The sequence below is a fragment of the Lagenorhynchus albirostris genome, chromosome 8, assembly GCF_949774975.1.
Source record: "Lagenorhynchus albirostris chromosome 8, mLagAlb1.1, whole genome shotgun sequence".
NCBI lineage: Eukaryota > Metazoa > Chordata > Mammalia > Artiodactyla > Delphinidae > Lagenorhynchus > Lagenorhynchus albirostris.
Window position 1 is genome coordinate 36,169,609 of NC_083102.1, and position 26,150 is coordinate 36,195,758.

Here is a 26,150-nt window from a genome sequence, read left to right on the forward strand (position 1 = left end):
GCTAGTTTTATTGCTCAGCCATAGGCTTTTCTGAAGTTGATACTTGACAATTCATATAAGGATAAAAAGGGAGGAAAGTGTCCAGATACCCAAGGAAGCATACCCCATGGCTTGCTCTTTTGTTTAGGAATTTTCTCTGAAATCTTTCACATGAGATTTTATATGCCTTTCCTTGCTACCATCATTTGCAGATTCCATGGGGGTCTGATGCAACTTTTTGGAGGAGCCCTTTGACCCAAACCAGAAAAACCATAATCACCGTTAATTTCTCTGTAGGGGAAGCACTAGCAATCACTGGGTTTGACAGATGTAACAAGACCAGTTTCATATCCAAGGAAGGGAGGGAATCCACAGATGCAGCACAGTTTCATTTCTAGCAAGATGGCTGGATCAGCCATATTATCTCACTTGACATGGGGAGCAGGGAGTTTTCAAATCTGTTGCCAAAACTAGAAGTTCACGTTTCATAATTTTTTGTTTTGTTTCATTTCTCTTCCTAAAGTTTTGAGATATTTTAGTCTAGATTAGAGGAGGGGACACTAAGTCTTTTTAGATTGAAGTTATACTTTTAATTTGATGTTTTATGCATTCTGCCAGAACACAATGAAACAGGAGTAGATGCTTTTTTTCCCCTAAAACAACAATAACAATGATCTGAATATTATTTTATTCATGAAACAAGCACATGAATTTCTCCTTTGCCCTGATTTTCCAGCTTTAAAAAAATTTTTTTTAATAACTGGAGATATTTTCATTTTAATAATACGGCTTACCAGTTATTAACTGTTTTTTATGTGCTATCCACCATTCTATGTACTTTGAGTGTATTTATTTAATCCTCATGACACTCTGAGATAGGTACCATTATTATTCCCATTTTGTAGAGAAGAAACATGCTTGAGAGATTAGGAAACTTGCTTGAGGCTACACAGCTGGTGTGAATCCAGGCAGTCTGCCTTCACAGCCTTTACTCTTAACCACTTTACTTAGTTCCATGTATTTTTAGAGTTGGAAATGAGCATACAGATTATTTAATGTAACATCTCTATTTTGTCCATGGGGAGAAGTAAGATTCAACACACTGTCCAAGTTTGATTCCCATACCAGTGTTTTACCTTTATCAAGATTGTGGTCTACAAAAATTTCTATTTTTGCTATCTCTTTTGAGGCTACTCGAAAAATATTTTTTTTCTAATGCATCTACTAGGGCCTTAACTCTATAAGATCTCCTAAATAGCAGTTGTCATTTAGATTAAAAGGTAATTGTCATTTAAATTTCTATTTTTTTGTTCATAATAACCTCATTGCAATTTATAAATGCTTCATTGTAAATTACAGCTACCATTTTATTGTACTAGACATATTTCACATATTTCTAATCTATGTAATAAGCTCATAAAATATCCCTCTTTTATAGATTCAGACTGAAAAGCTTAATTTGTTCATGTACACACAGATGGTAAATGACTATGCTAGGACTGAACCAAAGTCTAACTCCAAAGCTTGAGTCCTTTCCCCTACAATTTCTCTATTGCCTCTACTTAAAGAAATCGCTGCTTTAAAACTAACTGTAAAGTAGCTTTCCTAATGTTCTTAAAGTTCTGGAACTAAGCAAAGTTTTGGAAGTTGCCTATTGTTTCTTAAATATGCGTTTCTCACATTGAAGAGCATAATATCTCCATTTACATATTGCATTGTAACATACATTTATATATTGTGTTTCTTAGTTAGACTTCTATGTATAATATTTCCCAAACTTGGTTACTAATGTGACTCATACAAAAATATTTCTAAACAAACAATATTCATATCTCTTATGTAAATGCCAGGTTTTTTAAAAAAATGAAATTCCAACATTGGATAAATAGATTTTGTTCCTATTAGCTGAGAAAGTTTTAGGATATGAAAATATTGAATCTTTTGACCATGACTTGAAAGCCCAGATGAATAGAGAATAACTAGTAACTACATTTTATGGAAAGAATATTACTTAAAGTTGTTTATTGGTCTGCTATTATGTTCAGCTCATACCTGCTTTGAAATTTGAGCCATGTCTTAAAAGTTTGCTAGTGAGCTTAGGGTGATTTGTAGAAGCAAAGGAAGAAAAGTATCTATACTTACTAGTTTTGGTCAAATAAGTTGATCTTATTTGTTACAGGGAGTTGTTTAAAATGTAAGGTGTACTCCAAGTCACAAATGACTTTTAGGTTGAAGCTGTAGAATAAAGGGTTGCAGGCCAGTAAAATTGAAGCTTTCTGAGTGTGGCAAATGGACAAAACATCCTAAATTTATTTTGGCTCCCCTGGACATATTTGCCAACTGTTAAGACTCCAAATTTTTTGTATTGCCAAACTGTTCACTTTTATCTATGCTTTTTTTTAATTAAATTAAATATTTTAAATTGAAGTATAGTTGATTTACAGTGTTATGCCAATCTCTCCTGTACAGCAAAGTGACTCAGTCATACACGTATAGACATTCTTTTTTATATATATTCTTTTCCATTATGGGTTATCACAAGAGATTGAATATAGTTCCCTGCGCTGTACAGTAGGATGTTGTTGTTTATCCATCCTATATATAATAGTTTACATCTGCTAATGCCAAACTCCCGGTCCTTCCCTCCCCCACTTCCCTTCCCCTTGGCAACTACAAGTATGTTCTTTATGTCTGTGAGTCTGTTTCTGTTTTTTTAAAATCAATTTTATTTATTTATTTTTGGCTGTGTTGGGTCTTCGTTACTGTGTGCAGGCTTTCTCTAGTTGTGGCGAGCAGGGGCTACTCTTCATTGTGGTGTGCAGGCTTCTCATTGCGGTGGCTTCTCTTGTTGCGCAGCACTGGCTGTAGGAGTACAGGCTTCAGTAGATGTGGCACACGGGCTCAGTAGTTGTAGTGCATGGGCTCAGTTGCTCTGCAGCATGTGGGATCTTCCCGGACCAGGGCTCAAACCCGTGTCCCCTGCATTGGCAAGGGGATTCTTAATCACTGCACCACCAGGGAAGTCCCTATTTCTGTTTTGTAGATAGGTTCATTTGTGCCGTATTTTAGATTCTACGTGTAAGTGATATCATATAGTATTTGTCTTTCTCCTTCTAACTTCACTTAGTATGATAATCTCTAGTTGCATCTGTGTTGCTGCAAATGGCATTATTTCATTTTTTTAATGGCTGAGTAGTATTCCATTGTATATACATACCACAACTTCTTTATCAATTCATCTGTCAATGGACATTTGGGTTGTTTCCATGTCTCAGCTATTGTGAATAGTGCTGCTTATGAACATTGGGGTGTGTGTATCTTTTTGAGTTATAGTTTTGTCTGGATATATGCCCAGGAGTGGGATTGCTGGATTATATGGTAATTCTATTTTTAGTTTTCTGAGGAACCTCCATATTGTTTTCTGTAGTGACTGTACCAACTTATATTCCCACTAACAGTGTAAGGAAGGTTCCCTTTTCTTCACACTCTCTCCAGCATTTGTTATTTGTAGACTTTTTATGATGGCCATTCTGACATGTGTAAGGTGGTACCTCATTGTAGTTTTGATTTGCATTTCTCTAATAATTAGTGATGTAGAGCATCTTTTCATGTGCCTGCTGGCCATCTGTATGGCTTCTTTGGGGAAATGTCTATTAAGGTCTTCTGCCCATTTTTCAACTGGGTCGTTTGTTTTTTGTTGTTGTTGAGTTGTATGGCTGTTTGTATATTTTAGGGATTAAGCCCTTGTCTGTTGCATCATTTGCAAATATTTTCTCCCATTCCGTAGTTTGTCTTTTCGTTTTTTCAATAGTTTCCTTTGCTGTGCAAAAGCTTGTAAGTTTGATTAGGTCCCATTTGTTTAGTTTTGTTTTTATTTCTTTTGCCTTGGGAGGCTGACGTAAGAAAACATTGGTACGATTTATGTCAGAGAATGTTTTGCCTATGCTCTCTTCTAGGGGTTTTATGGTGTCATGTCTTATGTTTAAGTCTTTAAGCCATTTTGAGTTTATTTTTGTGCATGGTGTGAGGGTGTGTTCTAACTTCATTGGTTTACATGCAGCTGTCCAACTTTCCCAGCACCACTTGCTGAAGAGACTGTTTCCCATTTTATATTCTTGCCTCCTTTGTCAAAGATTAATTGACCATAGGTGTGTGGGTTTATTTCTGGCCTCTATTCTGTTACACTGATCTGTATGTCTGTTTTTGTACCAAAACCACACTGTTTTGATTACTGTAGCTTTGTAGTATTGGCTGAAGTCTGGGAGAGTTTTACCTCCTACTTTGTTTTTATTTTCCCCTCAGGATTGCTTTGGCAATTCTGGGTCTTTTATGGTTCCATATAAATTTTGGGATTATTTGTTCTAGTTCTGTGAAAAATGTCATGGGTAATATGATAGGGATCGCATTAAATCTGTAGATTGCTTTGGGTAGTATTGCCATTTTTACAATATTAATTCTTCCAATCCAAGACCATGGGATATCTTTCCATTTCTTTGAATCCTCTTTTATTTCCTTTATTAATGTTTTATAGTTCTCAGCATATAAGTCTTTCACCTTCTTGGTCAGGTTTATCTCTAGGTATTTTTTTTTTTGGTGCAATTTTAAAAGGTATATATATATTTTTTTTTTACATTCCCTTTCTGATATTTCATTGTTAATGTAAATAAATGAATGTTAATCTTGTATCCTGCTACTTTGCTGAATTCATTTATTAGATCTAATAGTCTTTGTGTTGAGTCTTTATACTATACTATATACTATATACTATAAAGACTGTATAGTCTTTATACTATACTATACTATATATAGTATTGTGTCATCTGCATATAGTGATAATTTTACCTCTTTCCTTCCCATTAGGATACCTTTTATTTCTTTTTCTTGTCTGATTGCTGTGGCTAGGACTTCCAATACTACGTTGAATAGAAGTGGTGAGAGTGGGCATCCTTTTCTTGTTCCAGATTTTAGCAGGAAGGCTTTCAGCTTTTCACTGTTGAGTATTATACTACTAGCTGTGGGTTTGTGATAAATGGCTTTTAGTATGTTGAGATATGTTCCCTCTATTCCCATTTTGGTAAGAGTTTTTATCATGAATGGATGTTGAATTTTGTCAAATGCTTTTTCTGCATCTATTGAGATGATCATGTGGTTTTTGACTTTTCTTTTGCTACTGTGGTTTATTACATTGATTGATTTGAAAATGTTGAACCAGCCTTGTGAACCTGGGATGAATCCCACTTGGTTGTGGTGTATGATCTTTTTTATGTGTTGTTGGATTTGGTTTACTAATACTTTGTTGAGAATTTTTGCATCTGTATTCATCAAAGATATTGGCCTGTAATTTTCTTTTTTAGTGATGTCTTTGTCTGCTTTTGGTACCAGGGTGATGGTGGCTTCATAGAATGTCTTTGGGAGTGTTCCTGCTTCATTCTTTTGGAAGAATTTGAGAAGAATTGTTATAAGTTCTTCTTCGTATGTTTGGTAGAATTTGCCTATGAATCCATCTGGTCCCACACTTTTGTTTGTAGGGAGTTTTTTTAATTACAGATTCTATTTCACTTCAAATGATCAGTCTGTTCACATCATTTATCTATTTCTTCTTGATTCACTTTTGGTGGGCTCTATGTTTCTAGAAAGTTGTCCATTTCTTCTAGGTTGTCAAATTTGTTGACATATAATTGTTCATAGTATTTCCTTGTGGTTTTTTGTGTTTCTGTGGTGTCAGTTGAGATTTCTCCTTTTTCATTTCTTGTTTTGTTTATTTGGGTTCTCTTTCTTCTTGGTGAGCCTGGGCAGAGGTTTGTCAATTTTGTTTACCCTCTCAAAGAACCAGCTCTTGGTTTTGTTGATTTTTTTCTGTTGTTTCTTGAATCTCTGTTTTTTCCTCCCTGATCTTTATTATTTCCTTCCTTCAGCCGACTTTAGGTTCTGTTTGTTCTTTTTCTAATTCTTTTAGGTGGTAAGTTAGGTTGTTTACTTAAGATTTTTCTTGTTTTTTGATGAAGGCCTCTATCGCTATGAACTTCCCTCTAAGAACTGCTTTTGCTGTGTCCCATAGATTTTGTATGGTTGTGTTTTCATTGTCGTTTGTCTCAAGTTATTTTTTAATTTCCTTGTTGACCCATTGGTTTTCTAGTAGCATGTTGTTTAGTCTCCACGTAGTCATTTTTTTTCTCATTTCTTTTCCTGTGGTTGATTTCTAGTTTCATGCCATTATGGTCAGAGAAGATGCTTGAAATAATTTCTGTACTCTTAAATTTGTTGAGGTTAGTTTTGTGCCCTAGTATGTGGTCAATCCTAGAGAATCTTCCATGTGTGCTTGAAAAGAATGTGTATTCAGGTTTTTTTGGATGTAATGTCCTGAAGATATCAATTAAGTCTAACTGTTCTATTGTATCATTTAGGATCTCTGTTGCCTTATTGATTCTCTCTCCGGAAGATCTGTCTGTTGATGTGAGTGGGGTGTTAAAATCTCCTACTATTATTGTATTTCCATTGATTTCTCCCTTTATGTCTGTTATTATTTGTTTTATGTATTTGTGTGCTCCTATATTATGTGCATATAAGTTGATGAGTGTAATATCGTTTTCTTGTATTGATCCTCTTATCGTTATATAGTGCTCTTCTTTATTTTTCTTCATAGTCTTTAAAGTCTATTTTGTCTGAGTATTGTAACTCCCGCTTTCCTGTCATTTCCGTTTGCCTGAAATACTTTTCCATCCCCTCACTTTCAATCTGTCTGTGTCCTTTGCCCTGAGGTGGGTCTCTTATAGGCAGCATATTGTAGGCTCTTGATTTTTATCCAGTCTGCCACTCTGTCTTTTGATTGGAGTATTCAGTCCATTGGCATGTAAGGTAATTATTGGTACATATGTATTTATTGCCATTTCAACCTTTTTTTCCAGTTGATTCTTTGTTTCTTCTTTGTTCTTCTTCTTCTTGTGGTTTGATGATTTCCTTTCATTTTATGCTTGTATTCTCTTCTTTTTGGTTTTTGTGAATCTATTGTATGTTTTTGATTTGTGGTTGCGCTGTTTTTCAAGTATGTTAAACCCTTCCTATATCTGCTTGCTTTAGACTGATAATCAATATATGGCCTTTATTATGTTGAGGTAAGTTCCCTCTATGCCCAATTTCTGGAGAGTTTTTAATCATAAATGGGTGTTGAATATTATCAAAAGCTTTTTCTGCACCTATTGAGATTATCATATGGTTTTTAGTATTCAATTTGTTGATATCACACTGATTTGCAGACATTGAAGAATCCTGGCATCCCTGGGATAAATCCCACTTGATCATGGTGTATGATCCTGTTAATGTATTGTTGGATTCGGTTTGCTAGTATTTTATTGAGTATTCTTGTGTCTATGTTCATCAGTGATACCTGTAATTTTCTTTTTTTATCATATCTTTGTCTGGTTTTGGTATCAGGGTGATGGTGGCCTCATAGAATGAGCTTGGGAATGTTCCTTCCTCTGCAGTTTTTTAGAAGGGTTTCAGAAGGATGTGTTAACTCTTCTCTAAATGTTTGAAAGAATTCACCTGTGAAGCTCTCTGGTCCTGGACTTTTGTTAGTGGGAAGTTTTTAAATCACTGTTCCAGTTTCAGTACTTGTGATTGGTCTGTTCATATTTTCTGTTTCTTCCTGGTTCAGTCTTGGAAGGTTGTACCTTTCTAAGAATTTGTCCATTTCTTTTAGGTTGTCCATTTTATTGCCATACAGTTGTTTGTAGTAGTGTCTTATGATCCTTTATATTTCTTTGGTGTCAGTTGTAACTTTTCCTTTTTCATTTCTAATTTTATTGATTTGCACCCTCTCCCTTTTTTTCTAGATGAGTCTGGCTAAAGATTTGTCAATTTCATTTATCTTTTTAAAGAACCAGCCTTTAGTCTCATTGATCTTTTCTATTATTTTCTTCATTTCTATTTCATTTAGTTTTTGCTCTGATCTTTGATTTCTTTCCTTCTACTAACTTTGGATTTTGCTTGTTCTTTTTGCTCTAGTTGCTTTAGGTGTAAGATTAGGTTGTTTGTTTGAGGTTTTTCTTATTTCCTAGGTAAGATTGTATTGCTATAAACTTCCCTCTTAGAACTGCTTTCACTGCATCCCATAGGTTCTGGATTGTCATTCTTTTGTTTTCATTTGTTTCTAGGGGTTTTTTTGTTTTTAATTTATTTTTGTCTGCGTTGGGTCTTCGTTGCTGTGTGCAGGCTTTCTCTAGTTGTAGCAGGTGGGGGCTACTCTTTGTTGTGGTGTGCAGGCTTCTTATTTTGGTGGCTTCTCTTGTTGCAGAGCATGGGCTCTAGGCATGTGGGCTTCAGTAGTTGTGACTTGCGGGCTCAGTAGCTGTGGCTTGTGGGCTCTAGAGTGCAGGCTCAGTAGTTGTGTCGCAGGGGCTTAGTTGCTCCGTGGCATGGGGGATCTTCCCAGATCAGGGCTTGAACCCATGTCCCCTACATTGGCAGGTGGATTCTTAACCACTTCACCACCAGGGAAGCCCATGTCTCCAGGTATATTTTGATTTCCTCTTTTTCTTTCTTCAGTGATCCATTGGTTGTTTAGTAGCATAGTGTTTAACCTCCATGTGTTTGTGTTTTTTTACCTTTTTTCTTACAGTTGATTTTTAATCTCATAGTGTTGTGCTCAGAAAAGATGCTTGATATGATTTCAGTTTTCTTCAATTTACTGAGACTTGCTTTGTGACCCAGTATGTGATCAATCCTGGATAATCTGCTGCTTTTGGATGAAATGCTCTATAAATATCAATGCAATCATCTGGTCTAATATGTCATTTAAGGCCTGTGTTTCCTTATTGATTTTCTACATGGATTATCTGTCCACTGATGAAAGTGGGATGTTAAAGTGCCCCACTATTATTGTGTTCCTGTTGAGTTCTCCTTTTATGGCTGTTAGCATTTGCCTTATGTATTGAGGTGCTCCTATGTTGGGTTCATATATATTTACAACTGTTATATCTTCTTCTTGGATTGATCCCTTGATCATTATGTAGTGTCTTTCTATGTCTCTTGCAACAGTCTTCATTTTAAAATCTATTTTGTCTGATATGAAAATTGCTACTCCAGCTTTCTTTGAATTCCATATGCATGGAATACCCTTTTCCATCCCTTCACTTTCAGTCTGTATGTGTCCCTAGATCTGATGTGGGTCTCTTGTAGACAGCATATATCTATGTCTTGCTTTTGTATCCATTCAGCCAGTCTGTGTCTTTTGGTTGGAGCATTTAATCCTTTTACATTTAATGTAATTATCAATATGTATGTTCTTATTGCTGTTTTGTTCATTGTTTTGGATTTGTTTTTAAAGGTCTTTTTTCTTCCCTTTTTCTTTATTCTCTTTTTACTTGATGTCTATCTTTAGGATTTCTTTTTCTTTTTTTTTTTCTTTTTTTTTTTTGCGGTACGTGGGCCTCTCACTGTTGTGGCCTCTCCCGTTGCGGAGCACAGACTCCGGATGCGCAGGCTCAGCAGCCATGGCTCACGGGCCCAGCTGCTCCGCGGCATGTGGGATCTTCCTGGACCAGGGCACGAACCTGCAACCCCTGCATTGGCAGGCGGACTCTCAGCCACTGCGCCACCAGGGAAGCCCTGCTTTTTCTTTTTTGTGTGTGTATCTATTGCAGATATTTGGTTTGTGGTTCCCATGAGGTTTTGATATAGCAGTCTGTATATGTACAATATTGTTTTAAGTCGCTGGTCTCTTATTAATTTCCAGTGCATTTCCAATATCCTGCATTTGTACTCTCCTCTTCTCACGATTTCTGGTTTTGATATTATATTTGTGTGGGGGGTGATTTCCTACCTTTGTTTTATGTTTGCCTTTACCAGTGAGCTTTCCCACTCATAATTTTCTTGTTTCTAGTTGTGGTCTTTTCTTTTTTGCCTAGAGAAGTTCCTTTAGGATTTGTTGTAAAGCTGGTTTGGTGGTGCTGAATTCTCTTAGTTTTTGTTTGTCTGTAAAGCTTTTGATTTCTCCATTTAATCTGACCAAGGGCCTTGCTGTGTAGAGTATTCTTGGTTGTAGTTTTTTTCCCTTTCATCACTTTAAATATATCATGCCACTCCCTTCTGGCCTGCAGAGTTTCTGCTGAAAAATAGCTGAAATGGGCATTCGCTTGTATGTTATTTGTTGTTTTTCCCTTAATTGCTTTTAGTATTTTTTTCTTTGTGTATAATTTTTGTCAGTTTGATTACTATGTGTCTCAGTGTGTTATTCCCTGGGTTTATCTTGTATGGGACTCTGCACTTCCTGGACTTGAGTGTTTCCTTTCTCATGTTAGGGAAGTTTTTGGCTATAATCTCTTCAAATATTTTCTCAGACCTTTTCTCTCTCTCTTCTCCTTCTGGATACCTTTAATGCAAATGTTGGTGTGTTTAGTATTGTCCCAGAGGTCTCTATAGACGGTCCTCATTTCTTTTCATTCTTTTTTCTTTATTCTGCTCTGTGGCAGTGATTTCCACCATTCTGTCTTCCAGCTCACTTACTCGTTCTTCTGCCTCAGTCATTCTGCTATTGATTCCTTCTAGTGTATTTTTCATTTCACTTATTGTATTGTTCATCTCTGTTCTTTAAATCTTGTTCTTTGTTAAACATCTCTTGTATCTTTTTGATCTGTACCTCCATTATTTTTCTGGGTTGTTGGATCATCTGTACTATCATTACTCTAATTTCTTTTGCAGGTAGGTTGCCTATCTCCTCTTCATTTGGTTGTTCTTATGGGGTTTTAATCTCATTCCTTTGTCTGGAGTATATTTCTCTGCCTTCTTATTTTGTCTAACTTTCTGTGTTTGTGGTCTCCTTTCCACTGGCTGCAGGATCGTAGCTTTTCTTACTTCTGGTGTCTGCCCCCTGCTGGGAAAGGTTGGTCCTGTGGCTTTTGTAAGCTTCCTCGTGGGAGGGACTGGTGCCTGCCCACTGGTGGGTGGAACTGGGTCTTGTCCTTCTGCTGGGCAGGACCATGTCAAGGGGTGTGCTTAGAGGTTGCTGTGAGCTCAGTACAGCTTTAGGCACGTTGTCTGCTGATGGATGGGGCTGTGTTCCTATCCTGATGGTTGTTTGGCCTGAGGCATTCTGGCACTGGAGCCTGTAGGCTGTTGGTTAGGACTAGGTCTTGATACCAAACTGGCAATGACCTCTGGGAGAACTCATGCTGATCAGTATTCTCCGGGGCCTCTGCCATCAGTGTTCTTGCTCCCCCTTCCCACTATTTAACCACAGCTGCCCCCCATCTCTGCCAGAGATCCTCCAAGTCTCGTAGGTAGGTCCAGCCCAGGTTCCTATGGAGTTACTGCTTTGTGCTGGGTCCCAGTGTATGTAAAACCTGTGTGCACCCTCCAAGAGTGGAGTCTGTGTTTCCCCCACTCCTCTGGAGCTCCTACGCTCAAGCCCTGCTGGCCTTCAAAGCCAAATGCTCTGGGGGTTCCTCCTCCTGATGCCAGACCCTCAGGCTGGGGAGCCGGACATGGGACTCAGGACTTTCACTCTTGTGGGAGAACCTCTGCAGTATAATTTTCCAGTTTGTGGGTTGTTCACCTGGCAGGTATGGGATTTGATAATGTCACAAAAGCACTCCTCCCATCATCTTGTTGTGGATTTTTCTCCGTCTTTGGATGTAAAATATCTTTTTTGGTAGGTTCCAGTCTTTTTTGTTGTTGGTTGTTCAGCAGTTAGTTGTGATTTTGGTATTTTTATGGGAGGAGGGGGGCTCAAGTCCTTCTACTCCGCCATCTTTTCCAAAATAGAGGGGCAGCTTTTAGTTTGGATGCTTGCTGTCTCTTTCCTCAGCGTGTGCTGGCCTTTACCTTTTTATGTGGGGTGTGCGGGTTCAGCGGCCCTTGTGCACTCACAGGACAGTGGGGGCAGGGCTTGGCACCTGCTTGGGGGTCTCCTGTGGGCGGCTGCTATCCGTGCACTCCTGGGATAGTGAGGGCAGCCTGCTTTTAGGTCTCATAGTGGCGACCTGTGCCCACCTCTGGAGCCCAGGATGGCAGTGATGACTTGCGCACCACCACCCCCTCCCACCAACAGCTCCTGTGGGCGGTGTCCTGTTGCCTGGGAGCACTCACAGAGAAAGGAGCTCTTAATGGTGGTCCCACCCCTCTCCCCCTGCACCCCCAACAATGGCACCTTGCCTCTGTGGCAGGCCCTGGCTTCTTCTGAGTACCCCCTCTGTTGCCACAGTCTAGCCTCTTCAGGCTGTCTCCATGCAGCCAACCCTGGTCCCTTCCCTGGGTCTGACCTCTGAAGCCTGTACTTCAGCACCTAGCCCCCACCCTCACCAACAGCTGAGCGTCTCAAGCAGGGGAGCACAGGGTGGCACTGATGACCTTCTGTGCAGGTGACTGTTTTGCCTTCTGCAAACCTGTTGCTGCACTCTCCTCCTAGGCTCCAAAGCTCCCCTCCATCCAGGCTGATTTCCCTACCAGTGAGGGGACTCCCCAAAATTCAGGAACCTTTTCTCATTCACAGCTCCCTCCCTGGGGTGCAGGCCCTGTCCCGATTTCTTTCTTTTTCGTTTTCCTTTTGTCCTACCCTGTTACATGGAGGTTTTCTTGCCCTTTGGGAAGTCTGAGGTCTTCTGCCAGTGTTCAGTAGATGTTCTATATGAATCGTTCCACTTGGAGATGTGTTTTTAATGTTTTTTTGGGGGGGGAAGGTGAGCTCCCTGTCCTACTTCTTCACCATGTTGATCACCCCACCAATAATTATTTTATATAAATGGCTGACATAATTTGAATGTACAGTCCTCCCTCGGTATCCACAGGGGATTGGTTCCAGTACCCCCTGTGAATACCAAAATTCGCAGTTGCTCAAGTCCCTTATATTTATGGTGTAGTACAGTTGGCCATCCATATCTAAAAGTTCCGTATCCACTTTTATGTGAATAAGGGTTTAATTGATCAAAGCATTTTCTATTATAATGGAGCAACATATGTAATAGAAGGTATAGGAATTGAAAATAATGAAATTATCAATATTTGTAGATAAGATGATTACCCGTTAAACCTAAGAGTTAACTGAAAAAGCAGTTGAAGTTGCTGTAGTAATAGTTGTGAGAATTGTTGCATCTTTTAAGTTGTAAGCTATGTCAAAAAATGGTAATTGTGCTCACATCATTAACCCAACCAATATACAAACTATGTAAATTCTCTTGGACATACATAAGTTGTATGAGAAGAAATGGTGTTTATAGCGGAAATATATTTTTTAATATGTACATTACATCCTTTAACGAATTTGCCTCCTGACATTGTATCCTATTAGTGATCCAACCTGGATTAAGTGGTCAAACCTGGATTAAGATATGTAGACTGTTAATAACCCCCAGCATCCTGGAAGAAACAAACATCCTCTTAGAGAAGGTATAATTATCCTAGGTCCAAAATTAATCATATAATAGTTTTTTTGCATACAGTGTTCAGCTCATAAATAAACCAGATGCACGCACACACACACACTCACATGGCATTGAGAGCAAGAAGCAGCAGAACCAACAGACAATAGGCAGACCAAAAAGTCTTGAGATATTGGAATTATCAAACAAAGAAAGCCATCATACTTAGCAAGTTGAAAAAAAAGCAAAGATAATACATAATGGTAGGAAGTTAGAAATTATAAGAAAGTGACAAGGCAGATTTGAAAAAGAACTAGACAGGTTTTAGAATCAGAAAATAAAATATCTGAAATTCATTCAGTGTGCTAGTTTAACAGATTAGACAAATGAGAAGTGAGCATTAGTGAACTGGAAAATATAGTTCAGATGAAGCTATGAAAGAAGGAGCTTAAAGAGGAAAAATAGAGAAAATACTATACAGAGAAAAGGATAAGACTCATTGAGGATACAGAGAGATATCATCTGTGTTTTACTGGAGTCCCAGAAATAAAGGAGGAAATGTAGGCAAAAGGAAATATTTGAAAGGATAGACAGATAGGCCAGTGGAACATAAGAGTATAAAAGTAGATACCAGAATACTTGATTTATGACAAAGATGGCACAGTAATGTGGAATGGTTGAGATTTTCAATAATTAGTAATTAGATAATTGGGTGTTCACATAAAAAACTTAATTTGGACTGTTACTATAAAAATAACTACATTTGGATTATAGACCTAAAAGCAAAGTGCAAAACAACAAAGCCTTTAGAGGATAATGTACAATACCTTCTTGACTTTTATGTGGGTGGAGATGATTTAACAAGACACAAAATGACTATGTTACACTTAAGAACTTAAGTTAAGCAAAAAACAGCATTAACAGTCACAGAGGGAAAGGTATTTGCAATACAACCAACTAAAGACTTTTTTTTATACATCTTTATTGGAGTAATTGCTTTACATTACTTAATTAATTACATTACATTAATTAATTGCTTGACAATGTTGTGTTAGTTTCTGCTGTACAACAAAGTGAATCAGCTATATGTATACATATTACCCATATCCCCTCCCTCTGGAGCCTCCCTCCCACACTCCCTATCCCACCTCTCTAGGTCATCACAAAGCACCGAGCTGATCTCCCTGTGCTATGCGGCTGCTTCCCACTAGCTATCTATTTTACATTTGGTAGTATATGTAAGTCCATGCCACTCTCTCACTTCGTCCCAGTTTACCCTTCCCACTCCCTGTGTCCTCAAGTCCATTCTCTACGTCTGCGTCTTTATTCCTGCCCTGCCACTAGGTTCATCAGTACCATTTTTCTAGATTCCATATATATACGTTAGCGTACGGTATTTGTTTTTCTTTTTCTGACTTACTTCACTCTGTATGACAGACTCTAGATCTATCCACCTCACTACGAATAACTCAGTTTCACTCCTTTTCATGGCTGAGTAATATTCCATTGTATATATGTGCCATATCTTCTTTATCCATTCATCTGTTGATGGACACTTAGGTTGCTTCCATGTCCTGGCTTTTGTAAATATGCTGCAGTGAACATTGTGGTACATGTCTCTTTTTGAATTATGGTTTTCTCAGGGTATATGCCCAGTAGTGGGATGGCTGGGTCATATGGTAGTTCTATTTTTAGTTTTTTAAGGAACCTCCATAGTGTTCTCCATAGTGGCTGTATCAACTTACGTTCCTGCCAACAGTGCAGGAAGGTTCCCTTTTCTTCACACCCTCTCCAGCATTTATTGTTTCTAGATTTTTTGATAATGGCCATTCTGACTGGTGTGAGGTGATACCTCATTGTGATTTTCATTTGCATTTCTCTAATGATTAGTGATGTTGAGCATCTTTTCATGTGTTTGTTGGCAATCTGTATATGTCTTCTTTGGAGAAATGTCCATTTAGGTCTTGTGCCCAGTTTTGGATTAGGTTTGTTTTTTTTTTGATATTGAGCTATATGAGCTGCTTGTATATTTCGGAGATTAATCCTTTCTCAGTTGCTTCGTTTGCAAATATTTTCTCCCATTCTGAGGGTTGTCTTTTCGTCTTGTTTATGGTTTCCTTTGCTGTGCAAAAGCTTTTAAGGTTCATTAGGTCCCATTTGTTTATTTTTGTTTTTATTTCCGTTTCTCTAGAAGGTGGGTCAAAAGGATCTTGCTGTGATTTATGTCCTAGAGTGTTCTGCCTGTGTTTTCCCCTAAGAGTTTTATAGTGTCTGGCCTTACATTTAGGTCTTTAATCCATTTTGAGTTTATTTTTGTGTATGATGTTAGGAAGTGTTCTAATTTCAGTCTTTTACATGTAGCTGTCTAGTGTTCCCAGCACCACTTATTGAAGATGCTGTCTTTTCTCCATTGTATATTCTTGCCTCCTTTGTCATATAGGTGCATGGGTTTATCTTTGAGCTTTCTATCCTGTTCCATTGATCTATATTTCTTTTTTTGTGCCAGTACCATACTGTCTTGATTACTGTAGCTTTGTAGTATCGTCTGAAGTCAGGGAGGCTGACTCCTCCAGCTCCATTTTTCTTTCTCAAGATTGCTTTAGTTATTGGGGTCTTTTGTGTTTCCATACAAATTGTAAAATTTTTTGTTCTAGTTCTGTGAAAAATGCCATTGGTAGTTTGATAGGGATTGCATTGAATCTGTAGATTGCTTTGGGTAGTAGAGTCATTTTCACAATGTTGATTCTTCCAATCCAAGAACATGGTATATCTCTCCATCTGTTTGTATCCAACTAAAGACTTTTATCTAAAATATACTGAGAGCAAAATAAAACTGTAAATCAGTGACAGAAAGGCAGCCCGGTGGCAAAATGCTTCACCAAAGATGAAACCAAAATGATCAAAGGTATTTAACATAAGTAATAATCAGAGAACTCCATACTTATTCTGGTTTTGTTTATCATAGGGGAAAATTAAAAGGAATCTAAATACAACAAATAGGAGATCAGCTAATTAAAATTTTATAAATATGATAGTAATGCCATTTGATATTTACAAATAATTTAGAATTACATTAATGGGCTTTAACATATTAAAAAGTTTGCAGAACATTATATATCATTGCACTTTGGTAAGAAACTAAATATTTGTGAATATTTATATATATTGTATGATGTCTGAACATATTTTAAAAAGTTAGCTGTGTGTGGGTGATGGTACTTGGAATTATTCTAATCATAGTTTTACTCATTTGTATTTTCTATTGTTTCTAAATTGAGCATGTACTGTATTATTTATGTAACTGATAACACAGAATGTACCAAAAATAGGGCATTATATCCATTTTTCCATTATCGGAGTCAACTTTATTTTTTTATTGAAATTCCGATCAAATGAACCACTTCTTAGTGTTAGAAAACTGTATTCATGCACATAGACACATAACTCTGTAATATGTGCAGTAGCAACACAAAAAATGTGGGATACTATCCGTATTGTAAAAATATAGGTCAGTTCTGAGTGACTCATCCTTCCTTTTCCTTTTCATTTAAATGGATCCTTTAATTTTTTGTTTGTTTCTTTTAATTGCAAATACTACTTAAATCTTGTCTTCTCTTAATATGTCTCCTGTCTCCCTTTTTCCATTCTGTTTTTAGGCTGCTTAAATGTCTTCAATATATGTCTTTATATGTATGTATGTATATATATATATATATATATATATACTTTTTTTTTAGTTTTGAATTTATAGTCTAGAGCTTTTCAAAGGAAAAGTTTGTTATAAGTTTAAGAATGGAATTCATTTTGATAGCTTTAAGGAGCTTACAGTTTAAGATTTTCTCTTAATTTCTGGACATTTCACAGGGGAAAAAAAAGCCCTTTCTGAAGTACCTTTTCTGATAAAGTAAATGAGTGTGTTATTTGTAAAATGATTTAGAGCATGTGGGTTTTAACAGGAAAGGATTTGTTTTGTGGCTTTTTCTCTGTCATATCAAGGGTGTTGTTATATTTTTGTTTTGTTTTTTAGTTTGAGTGGGATGTTACTTGACATCCCATCATAAAAATACAGCACATCATAAAAATGCAGTGTGCTGTATTTGTTTTGCCATGACTTCCAAGCAGCTTAGAGGTAAATTTAGGGTTCATTGCTTATCCATGTATACACTTGTCTCTTTCAACTTATAACGATTTTTAGGTCATTAATTATCCTTTTTATCCTTTTTGGAAGTAGAGGCAAAAAATGAATATGCGTTTATGTAAATATATATACATATACACATATATAAGTTCAGTCACACACTCTGTGTAAACATGCTGTTTTAAATTTTTTTTAGCCAACAAATGGAATCTTCTTGAGCATGTTTCTGATTGTTTTGCCATTGGAATCTATGGCTCATGGCCTCTTCCATGAATTGGGTAACTGTTTAGGAGGAACATCTGTTGGATATGCTATTGTGATTCCCACCAACTTCTGCAGGTACAGTAACCTAGTATAATAAGTAATAGCTACTTGACTCTTAATATTTTGCTAATATTGGTATAAGATGATAGCTCATATTTTCAAAACTATAATATTCTCAAAGTATAATACTCTTGCTTTTTTATTTTCCATTTATCCCAAATGTTTAAAAACCTTTATCTACTCTGAGTAATAATATAATCTTCAGGGTTCAATTAAAATTTTATTTTTGATAAATGTGATTAGCTTTTATTTTAGCTAAAAATCATAAAATATGAATGGATTTTCATAAAATATGAATGGATTTTCTAAGTAAAGTTCCTGCCCTTTCTTTAGAGAGGGATATCTTGTTTAAGAAAATGTGAAACAACATGGTGAAGTATAATAGAATGTACACTGGACCTCAGCGTTCTAAATTCTAGTTCTGTGTTACTTTAGGCAGATCATAACTTCTCTGGACCTCAGTGTCTTTATCTAAAATGCAAACAATACCATTCTGCCCATATAGAGAAATGTTATGAAGAGCTAATGAGACTATAAATGTAAAAACACTACTAGAAAGTGTCATACAAATACCACGAATTCAAAAACATTGGCAGTGAAGTGTTTGATTGCAGTTTTATTTGGAAATATTTTTGACCCCAAATGTATGGCAAACCTGTTTCAGTCTGTAAATATTGCCAAATTTTAGTTTTTCTTTTGTAGTTAAGTACCTTTGAAGTAGAAAAAAATAGTTCCTTGCCATTAATGAATTCTGTTGACCAAGCAGTCATCATACTTTCCTTGGCCAGGGGTGGGAGAGGGCTTGAAATTAAGTTTTTATCTGATTTCAAATATTTGACATAAAAACACATAGTAAATATTTCCTCCATATTAAAGACTTGATATATAAGTTGAAGATTCTCATGAGAAGTAAAAGAAATAAGTTTAGAAGGATCACATAAAGTAAGATATGACAACTCTGCAGGAAGAATATGTGGAAGTAGTAATTTGCACAGTTAGATTTTTATTCTGTTATAATTTTTGATTATGCATTGCTTTATTCTTTTGCTGTTTTGTGGCTGTTAAATGATACAGATAGGGACAAAATGTTTTGTTCTTTTAATGAAAACTTTTATAGAATTAATAGAATAGTATTGATAATACATGAAGCAAAATATAAAGTTTTCAAAATTCCTACTAGAAATCTCTTTTCTGGATAAGAGTTACGATTTTTTTCTCCCTCAATATTGATTTGATTCTGCTAGTTTTAAGACTTGGTTTATTATCTTTACTAAAGTACCATTTTACATGTATTCCAGGATCAGGTCTAAGTCTTCAGTTAGTATTCAGTAGTATATAAGGCAGTGGACCTAAATAGTAATAATTTTTTTAAAATAAATTTATTTTATGTATTCATTTTTGGCTGCGTTGGGTCTTCGTTGCTGCACCTGGGCTTTCTCTTGTTGAGGCGAGCAGGGGCTACTCTTTGTTACAGTGCGCGGGCTTCTCATTGCGGTGGCTTCTCTCATTGCAGAGCACAGGCTCTAGGTGTGCGGGCTTCAGTAGTTGCAGTGCGTGGGCTCAGTAGTTGTGGCTCACGGGCTCTAGAGTGCAGGCTCAGTACTTGTGGCACATGGGCTTAGTTGCTCCGTGGCATGTGGGATCTTCCCAGACCAGGGCTTGAACTCATGTCCCCTGCATTGGCAGGCGGATTCTTAACCACTGTGCCACCAGGGAAGTCCATAATAATTGTTTTAAAATGTCATTTATTAAAAGGTAAGTTCTATCATTTATGTACCTTAAGTTAGTAAAACTTGAACACAACTTTATAAAGGCTGTCTTTTTCAACACAAATTAAATATATAATTTAAAATATCACTTCCATATTTTGTTAAAATTTTTTTCTCAAAAAAGTACTTTCATTATTGTCCCCACCCAGGTATTCTTGAAACATTTTGGGGGTAGAATTAGTACAGTCTTGCTTTTTAAAGTTTTGTTTAATATCTGTCATTTGGTAAGAAGATATGAATAAAGAATGAAGAGTAGTACTATCTACATTTGGAGATATTCTCCCAGCTTCCAGTTTTATTGATAAGAAATATAATTTTTAGAAACTATGCTTTGATTTTCCAAGCTTAATTCTTACCACTGTAGAAAATTTAGGAAAGATATTTTTCTTAAAAAAAAATCCTGCCATTTAATTAGCCACTTATGATTCTTAGATAATTTATTATAAATGAAGAATAGGAATGTGACATAGAATGAACACTTCATAAACACTAAAATGATCTTTTTTTCTCCTTCTTCAGTCCTGATGGTCAGCCAACACTTCTTCCACCAGAACATGTACAGGAGTTAAATTTGAGGTCTACTGGCATGCTCAATGCTATCCAAAGGTTTTTTGCATATCACATGATTGAGACCTATGGATGTGACTATTCTACAAGTGGCCTGTCCTTTGATACTCTACATTCCAAACTGAAAGCTTTCCTTGAACTTCGGACTGTGGATGGACCTAGACATGATACGTATGTTTTGTATTACAGTGGGCACACCCATGGTACAGGAGAGTGGGCTCTTGCAGGTAAATCCACCTCTAGCAATTTCACTATTGTAAAAATATGCCTATTCGTGGAAATCTGTCCTTCACACTGAAACATTAAGTTTCCAAATTCTCAGTTTTCCACTTCACAGATTACCAAGTATACATACGACTGTTTTGTTTGCCTTTTCTCTGGCATACTTGTTTAGCATAATTTTAGTAATCTCTAAAGGTTTTGAAAATTACGTTTGTGTTGATTGGAAGAAAAAAATCTGACTGCTTGATCTAAGACTTATAATTAGTTTCCCTTTAAAGTATTTTCAGAATTATTAAATGTAGTTACATTTTTCAGAAGCTGATTAACTTATTTGACTAATACTTGTAAGTCTTTAAGGTGTTACAGGATGCTGATTTCAATAGTTCTTCATATATGGAGTTTTATTTATGTTAGAAAGCTCACCATAGTTTTAAGCAGCAGGTGATATGATATGGTTGGAGTAGTGCTTAGGTCAGTGCTTGGTCCTCATTTGCCCCAACAGTGTTGTTTGAGGCAAGTTTCTCTGTTTCAGTTCTCTCATCTGTAAATAGAAGGGGTAATATTAAGCCTCCTTGCCAAGGGAGAAATGAGACCCTGTAAGTCAGAGGCTTTGTTTTATGAATTACTTGCTTAGTGCCTGGAAGAGAGTCTGGCATATAGTAGGAGATCCTTAAGTAATATAGATAGATGGATGAAATCACTGAATGAATCACAAAAAAAGGTAATTTCTTATTTTAGATTAGAAATAGTTTTTAGATTTAATTATGTCCTACTTTTTTTTCTATAAAATATTTCAGATGTTTTACACCATGAACACAAATAAAATAATCATAAAATATAAGTAGAAAACGATATTCAGATCAAAGAAAAATATAAAACAAAAGTATTATGGAAGGACAGAGGTAGAGCGCCAATACAAGAACTCCAGAAGAAAGGAAATAAACTCAAGGTTAAAGGAGACACGATTCCAAACCATCATGGTCTCACTAATTTCATGCCAGATTGGTTTCCAGGGTTTTATTATAAATACATTTTTTGGTTTTGCAAATAAATATTGAATAACTCAATGGCTGTCTAGAAGGAGTAAAGGCAAACTAATACTTACTGAGCACATTTGAAGCATAGCTACTATGCTTGGTACTTTATACACATTATTAGATTTAATCTTCACTTGAAATTTTTTGAAGTAAATACTATCATCTCTATCTTCAGTTTTCAGAGGATGAAATGAAAGCTGAAAGTGGTTACATAACTTATCTATAGTCATACTACTACTAAGTGATGGAATCATGATTCAAGCCCAGATCTCCCTGACCCCTAAAATCTTCCCCCTATTGCACCATGTTGCTGCCAAAGATGAAAACCATGAAGATAGAGAAATGGCATGTTCTGGTTCAGTAGATATTTTTGTTAGCATGGTTCACCCATTTTCAAAACACTGTAATATAGAAGAAGCTAGTCAGCATTAAAACTACGTCAGTATAATGGTTTATAAAATAATTTACTTGACCTATACTTTTTAATAACAGTGTATAAAATAACTTTTTAATTTTTATGGCTATTTCAAGTTCAGGTAAAGTATAGCATTCTGTGTACTTCAGAGCACAAGAGAAAAAGTTCTAGTCTGTTCAAAAATCTTTACAGAAATATATTTCAGACCCAAAAACAGGGATTGATTATTGAAAACTACTGCAGTGCTTATAATAATAACCTCTTCCCTAAGCAAATGGGTCGAAAAAGGCATAATTTTGGTGGCCATGCATATATCCTTAGTAATTTTTAAGTTTTAAAAGAAAGTAATTTAAGAAGCAAACATGTTGTACGTTTCCATGAAGGATTTATTACTTAATGTAAACATTTTGCCAAAAGTTTGCATTTTTCTTAAGTCCTTTAAAATTTATCTCAAGTATTTTTTAAAAGGTGGCTTTGGAAATAAGTTCTAGATGTTCAGTTTACTGATTTTTTTTGTTTGTTTTTAGTTTATTTTTGTGTATGGTGTTAGGGAGTGTTCTAATTTCATTCTTTTATATGTAGCTGTCCAGTTTTCCCAGCACCACTTATTGAAGAGACTGTCTTTTCTCCATTGTATATCCTTGCCTCCTTTGTCATAGATTAGTTGACCCTAGGTGCGTGGGTTAGCTCTGGGCTTTCTATCCTGTTCCATTGATCTATGTTTCTGTTTTTGTGCCAGTACCATACTGTCTTGATTACTGTAGATTTGCAGTATAGTCTTAAGTCAGGGAGGCTGATTCCTCCAGCTCTGTTTTTTTCCCTCAAGAATGCTTTGGCTATTTGGGGTCTTTTGTGTCTCCATACAAATTTTAAGATTTTTGGTTCTAGTTCTGTAAAAAATGCCATTGGTAATTTGATCGGGATTACATTGAATCTGTAGATTGCTTTGGGCAGTATAGTCATTTTCATAATATTGATTCTTCCAATCCAAGAACATGGTATATCTCTCCATCTGTTGGTATCATCTTTAATTTCTTTCATCAGTGTCTTATAGTTTTCTGCATATAGGTCTTTTGTCTCCCTAGGTAGGATTATTCCTAGGTATTTTATTCTTTTTGTTGCAGTGGTAAATGGGGATGTTTCCTTAATTTCTTTCAGATTTTTCATCATTAGTGTATAGGAATGCAAGAGATTTCTGTGCATTAATTTTGTATCCTGCAGCTTTACCAGATTCATTGATTAGCTCTAGTAGTTTTCTGGTGCCATCTTTAGGATTCTCTATGTATAGTAGTATCATGTCATCTGCAAACAGTAACAGTTTTACTTCTTTTCCACTTTGTATTCCTTTTATTTCTTTTTCTTCTCTGATTGCTGTGGCTAGGACTTCCAAAACTATGTTGAATAATAGTGGTAAGAGTGGTCATCCTTGTCTTGTTCCTGATCTTAGAGGAACTGCTTTCAGTTTTTCACCACTGAGAATGGTTTGCCTTTATGATATATGGCCTTTATTATGTTGAGGTAGGTTCCCTCCATGCCCACTTTCTGGAGAGTTTTTATCATAAATGGGTGTTGAATTTTGTCAAAAGCTTTTTCTGCATCTGTTGAGATGATCATATGGTTTTTATTCTGCAATTTGTTAATATGGTGTATCACATTGATTTGCATATATTAAAGAACCCTTTCATCTCTGGGATAAATCCCAGTTGATCATGCATGGTGTATGATCCTTTTAACGTTGTTGGATTCTGTTTGCTAGTATTTTGTTGAGGATTTTTGCATCTATATTCATCAGTGATATTGGTCTGTAATTTTCTTTTCTTGTAGTATCTTTGTCTGGTTTTGGTATCAGGGTGATGGTGGCCTCACAGAACAAGTTTGGGAGTTTTCCTTCCTCTGCAATGTTTTGGAAGTGTCTGAGAAGGATGGGTGACAGCTCTTCTCTAAATATGTGATAGAATTCACCTGTGAAGCCATCTGGTCCTGGACTTTTGTTTGTTGGAAGATTTTTAATCACAGTTTCAATTTCATTACTTGTGATTGGTCTGTTCATATCTTCTATTTCTTCCTGGTTCAGTCTTGGAAGGTTATACCTTTCTAAGAATTTGTCCATTTCTTCCAGGTTGTCCGTTTTATTGGCATAGTGTTGCTAGCAGTAGTCTCTTACGATGCTTTGTATTTCTGCAGTGTTTGTTGTCACTTCTCCTTTTTCGCTTCTAATTTTATTGATTTGAGTCTTCTCCCTCTTTTTCTTGATGGCTAATGGCTTATCAATTTTGCTTATCTTCTCAAAGAACCAGCTTTTAGTTGTATTGATCTTTGCTATTTTCTTTGTTTCTATTATTTCATTTATTTCTGCTCTGATCTTTATGATTGCTTTCCTTCTGCTAACTTTGGGTTTTGTTTGTTCTTCTTTCTCTAGTTCCTTTAGATGTAAGGTTAGATTGTTTGAGATTTTTTTTGTTTCTTGAGGTAGGCTTGTATAGCTATAAACTTCCCTCTTAGAACTGTTTCTGCTGCATCCGAAAGGTTTTGGATCGTCGTGTTGTCATTGTCATCTGTCTCTAGGTATTTTTTAATTTCCTCTTTGATTTCTTCAGTGATCTCTTGGTTATTTAGTGACACATTGTTTAGCCTCCATATGTTCATGTTTTTTCCCCTGTAATTCATTCCTAATCTCATAGTGTTGTGGTCAGAAAAGAAGTTTGATATTTCAGTTTTCTTAAATTTACTGAGGTTTGATTTGTGACCCAAGATGTGATCTATCCTGGGGAATGTTTGTGTGCACTTGAGAAGAAAGTGTAATCTGCTGTTTTGGGATGGAATGTCCTATAAATATCAATTAAATCTATCTGGTCTATTGTGTCATTTAAAGCTTGTTTCCTTATTAATTTTCTGTTTGGATGATCTGTCCATTGGTGTAAGTGAGGTGTTAAAGTCCCCCACTATTATTGTGTTACTGTCTATTTCCTCTTTTATAGCCGTTAGCGGTTGCCTTATGTATTGAGGTGCTCCTACGTTGGGTGCGTAAATATTTACAGTTGTTACATCTTCTTCTTGGATTGATCCCTTGATCATTGTGTAGTGTCCTTCCTTGTCTCTTGTAATAATCTTTATTTTAAAGTCAATTTTATCTGATATGAGAATTGCTACTGCAGCTTTCTTTTGATTTCTATTTGCATGGACTACCTTTTTCCATCCTGTCACTTTCAGTCTGTATGTGTCCCTACGTCTGAAGTGGGTCTGTTGTAGACAGCAAATATATATGGGTCTTGTTTTTGTATCCATTCATCCAGTCTGTGTCTTTTGGTTGGAGCATCTAATCCATTTACATTTAAGATAATTATTGATATGTATGTTCCTATTACCACTTTCTTAATTTTGGGGGGTTTGTTTTTGTAGGTCTTTTCCTTCTCTTGTGTTTCCTGCCTAGAGAAGTTCCTTTAGCATTTATTGTAGAGCTGGTTTGGTGGTGCTTAATTCTCTTAGCATTTGCTTGTCTGTAAAGCCTTTAATTTATCCATTGAATCTGAATGAGATCCTTGCTGGGTAATCTTGGTTGTAGGTTCTTCCCTTTCATCACTTTAAGTATATCATGCCACTCCCTTCTGGCTTGTAGGGTTTCTGCTGAGAAATCAGCTGTTAACCTTATGGGAGTTCCCTTGTATGTTATTTCTCGTTTTTCCCTTGCTGCTGTCAATAATTTTTCTGTCTTTAATTTTTGCCAGTTTGATTACTGTGTGTCTCAGCATGTTTCTCCTTAGGTTTATCCTGTATGGGACTCTCTGCGCTTCCTGGACTTGGGTGGCTATTTCCTTTTCCATGTTAGGGAAGTTTTCAACCATAATCTCTTCAAATATTTTCTCGGGTCCTTTCTCTCTCTCCTTCTGGGACCCCTATAATGCAAATGTTGTTGCATTTAATGTTGCCTCAGAGGTCTCTTAGGCTGTCTTCATTTCTTTTCATTCTTTTTTCTTTATTCTGTTCTGCAGCAGTGAATTTCACCATTCTGTCTTCCGGGTCATATATCCGTTTTTCTGCCTCAGTTATTCTGCTATTGATTCCTTCTAGTGTAGTTTTCATTTCAGTTATTGTGTTGTTCATCTCTGTTTGTTTGTTCAGTTCTTCTAGGTCTTTGTTAAACATTTCTTGCATCTTCTTGATCTTTGCCTCCATTCTTTTTCCAAGGTCCTGGATCATCTTTACTGTCATTATTCTGAATTCTTTTTCTGGAAGGTTGCCTATCTCCACTTCATTTAGTTGTTTTTCTGGGGTTTTATCTTGTTCCTTCATCTGGTACATAGCCCTCTGCCTTTTCATCTTGTCATTCTGTGAATGTGGTTTTTGTTC

General features: G+C 36.3%; 1 protein-coding gene across 3 annotated transcripts in view; it reads left to right on the forward strand.

Annotated features, from left to right (window-relative positions):
* Positions 1-26,150, forward strand: part of TMEM168 (transmembrane protein 168) — a 49,255-nt gene that overhangs the window by 18,434 nt on the left and 4,671 nt on the right. For all 3 annotated transcript variants that reach the window (XM_060156821.1, XM_060156823.1, XM_060156822.1), the window contains exons 3-4: positions 17,666-17,808; positions 20,082-20,356. In XM_060156821.1, the coding sequence (XP_060012804.1) occupies positions 17,666-17,808; positions 20,082-20,356 (418 nt within the window). The remainder of the gene's footprint in view (positions 1-17,665; positions 17,809-20,081; positions 20,357-26,150) is intronic.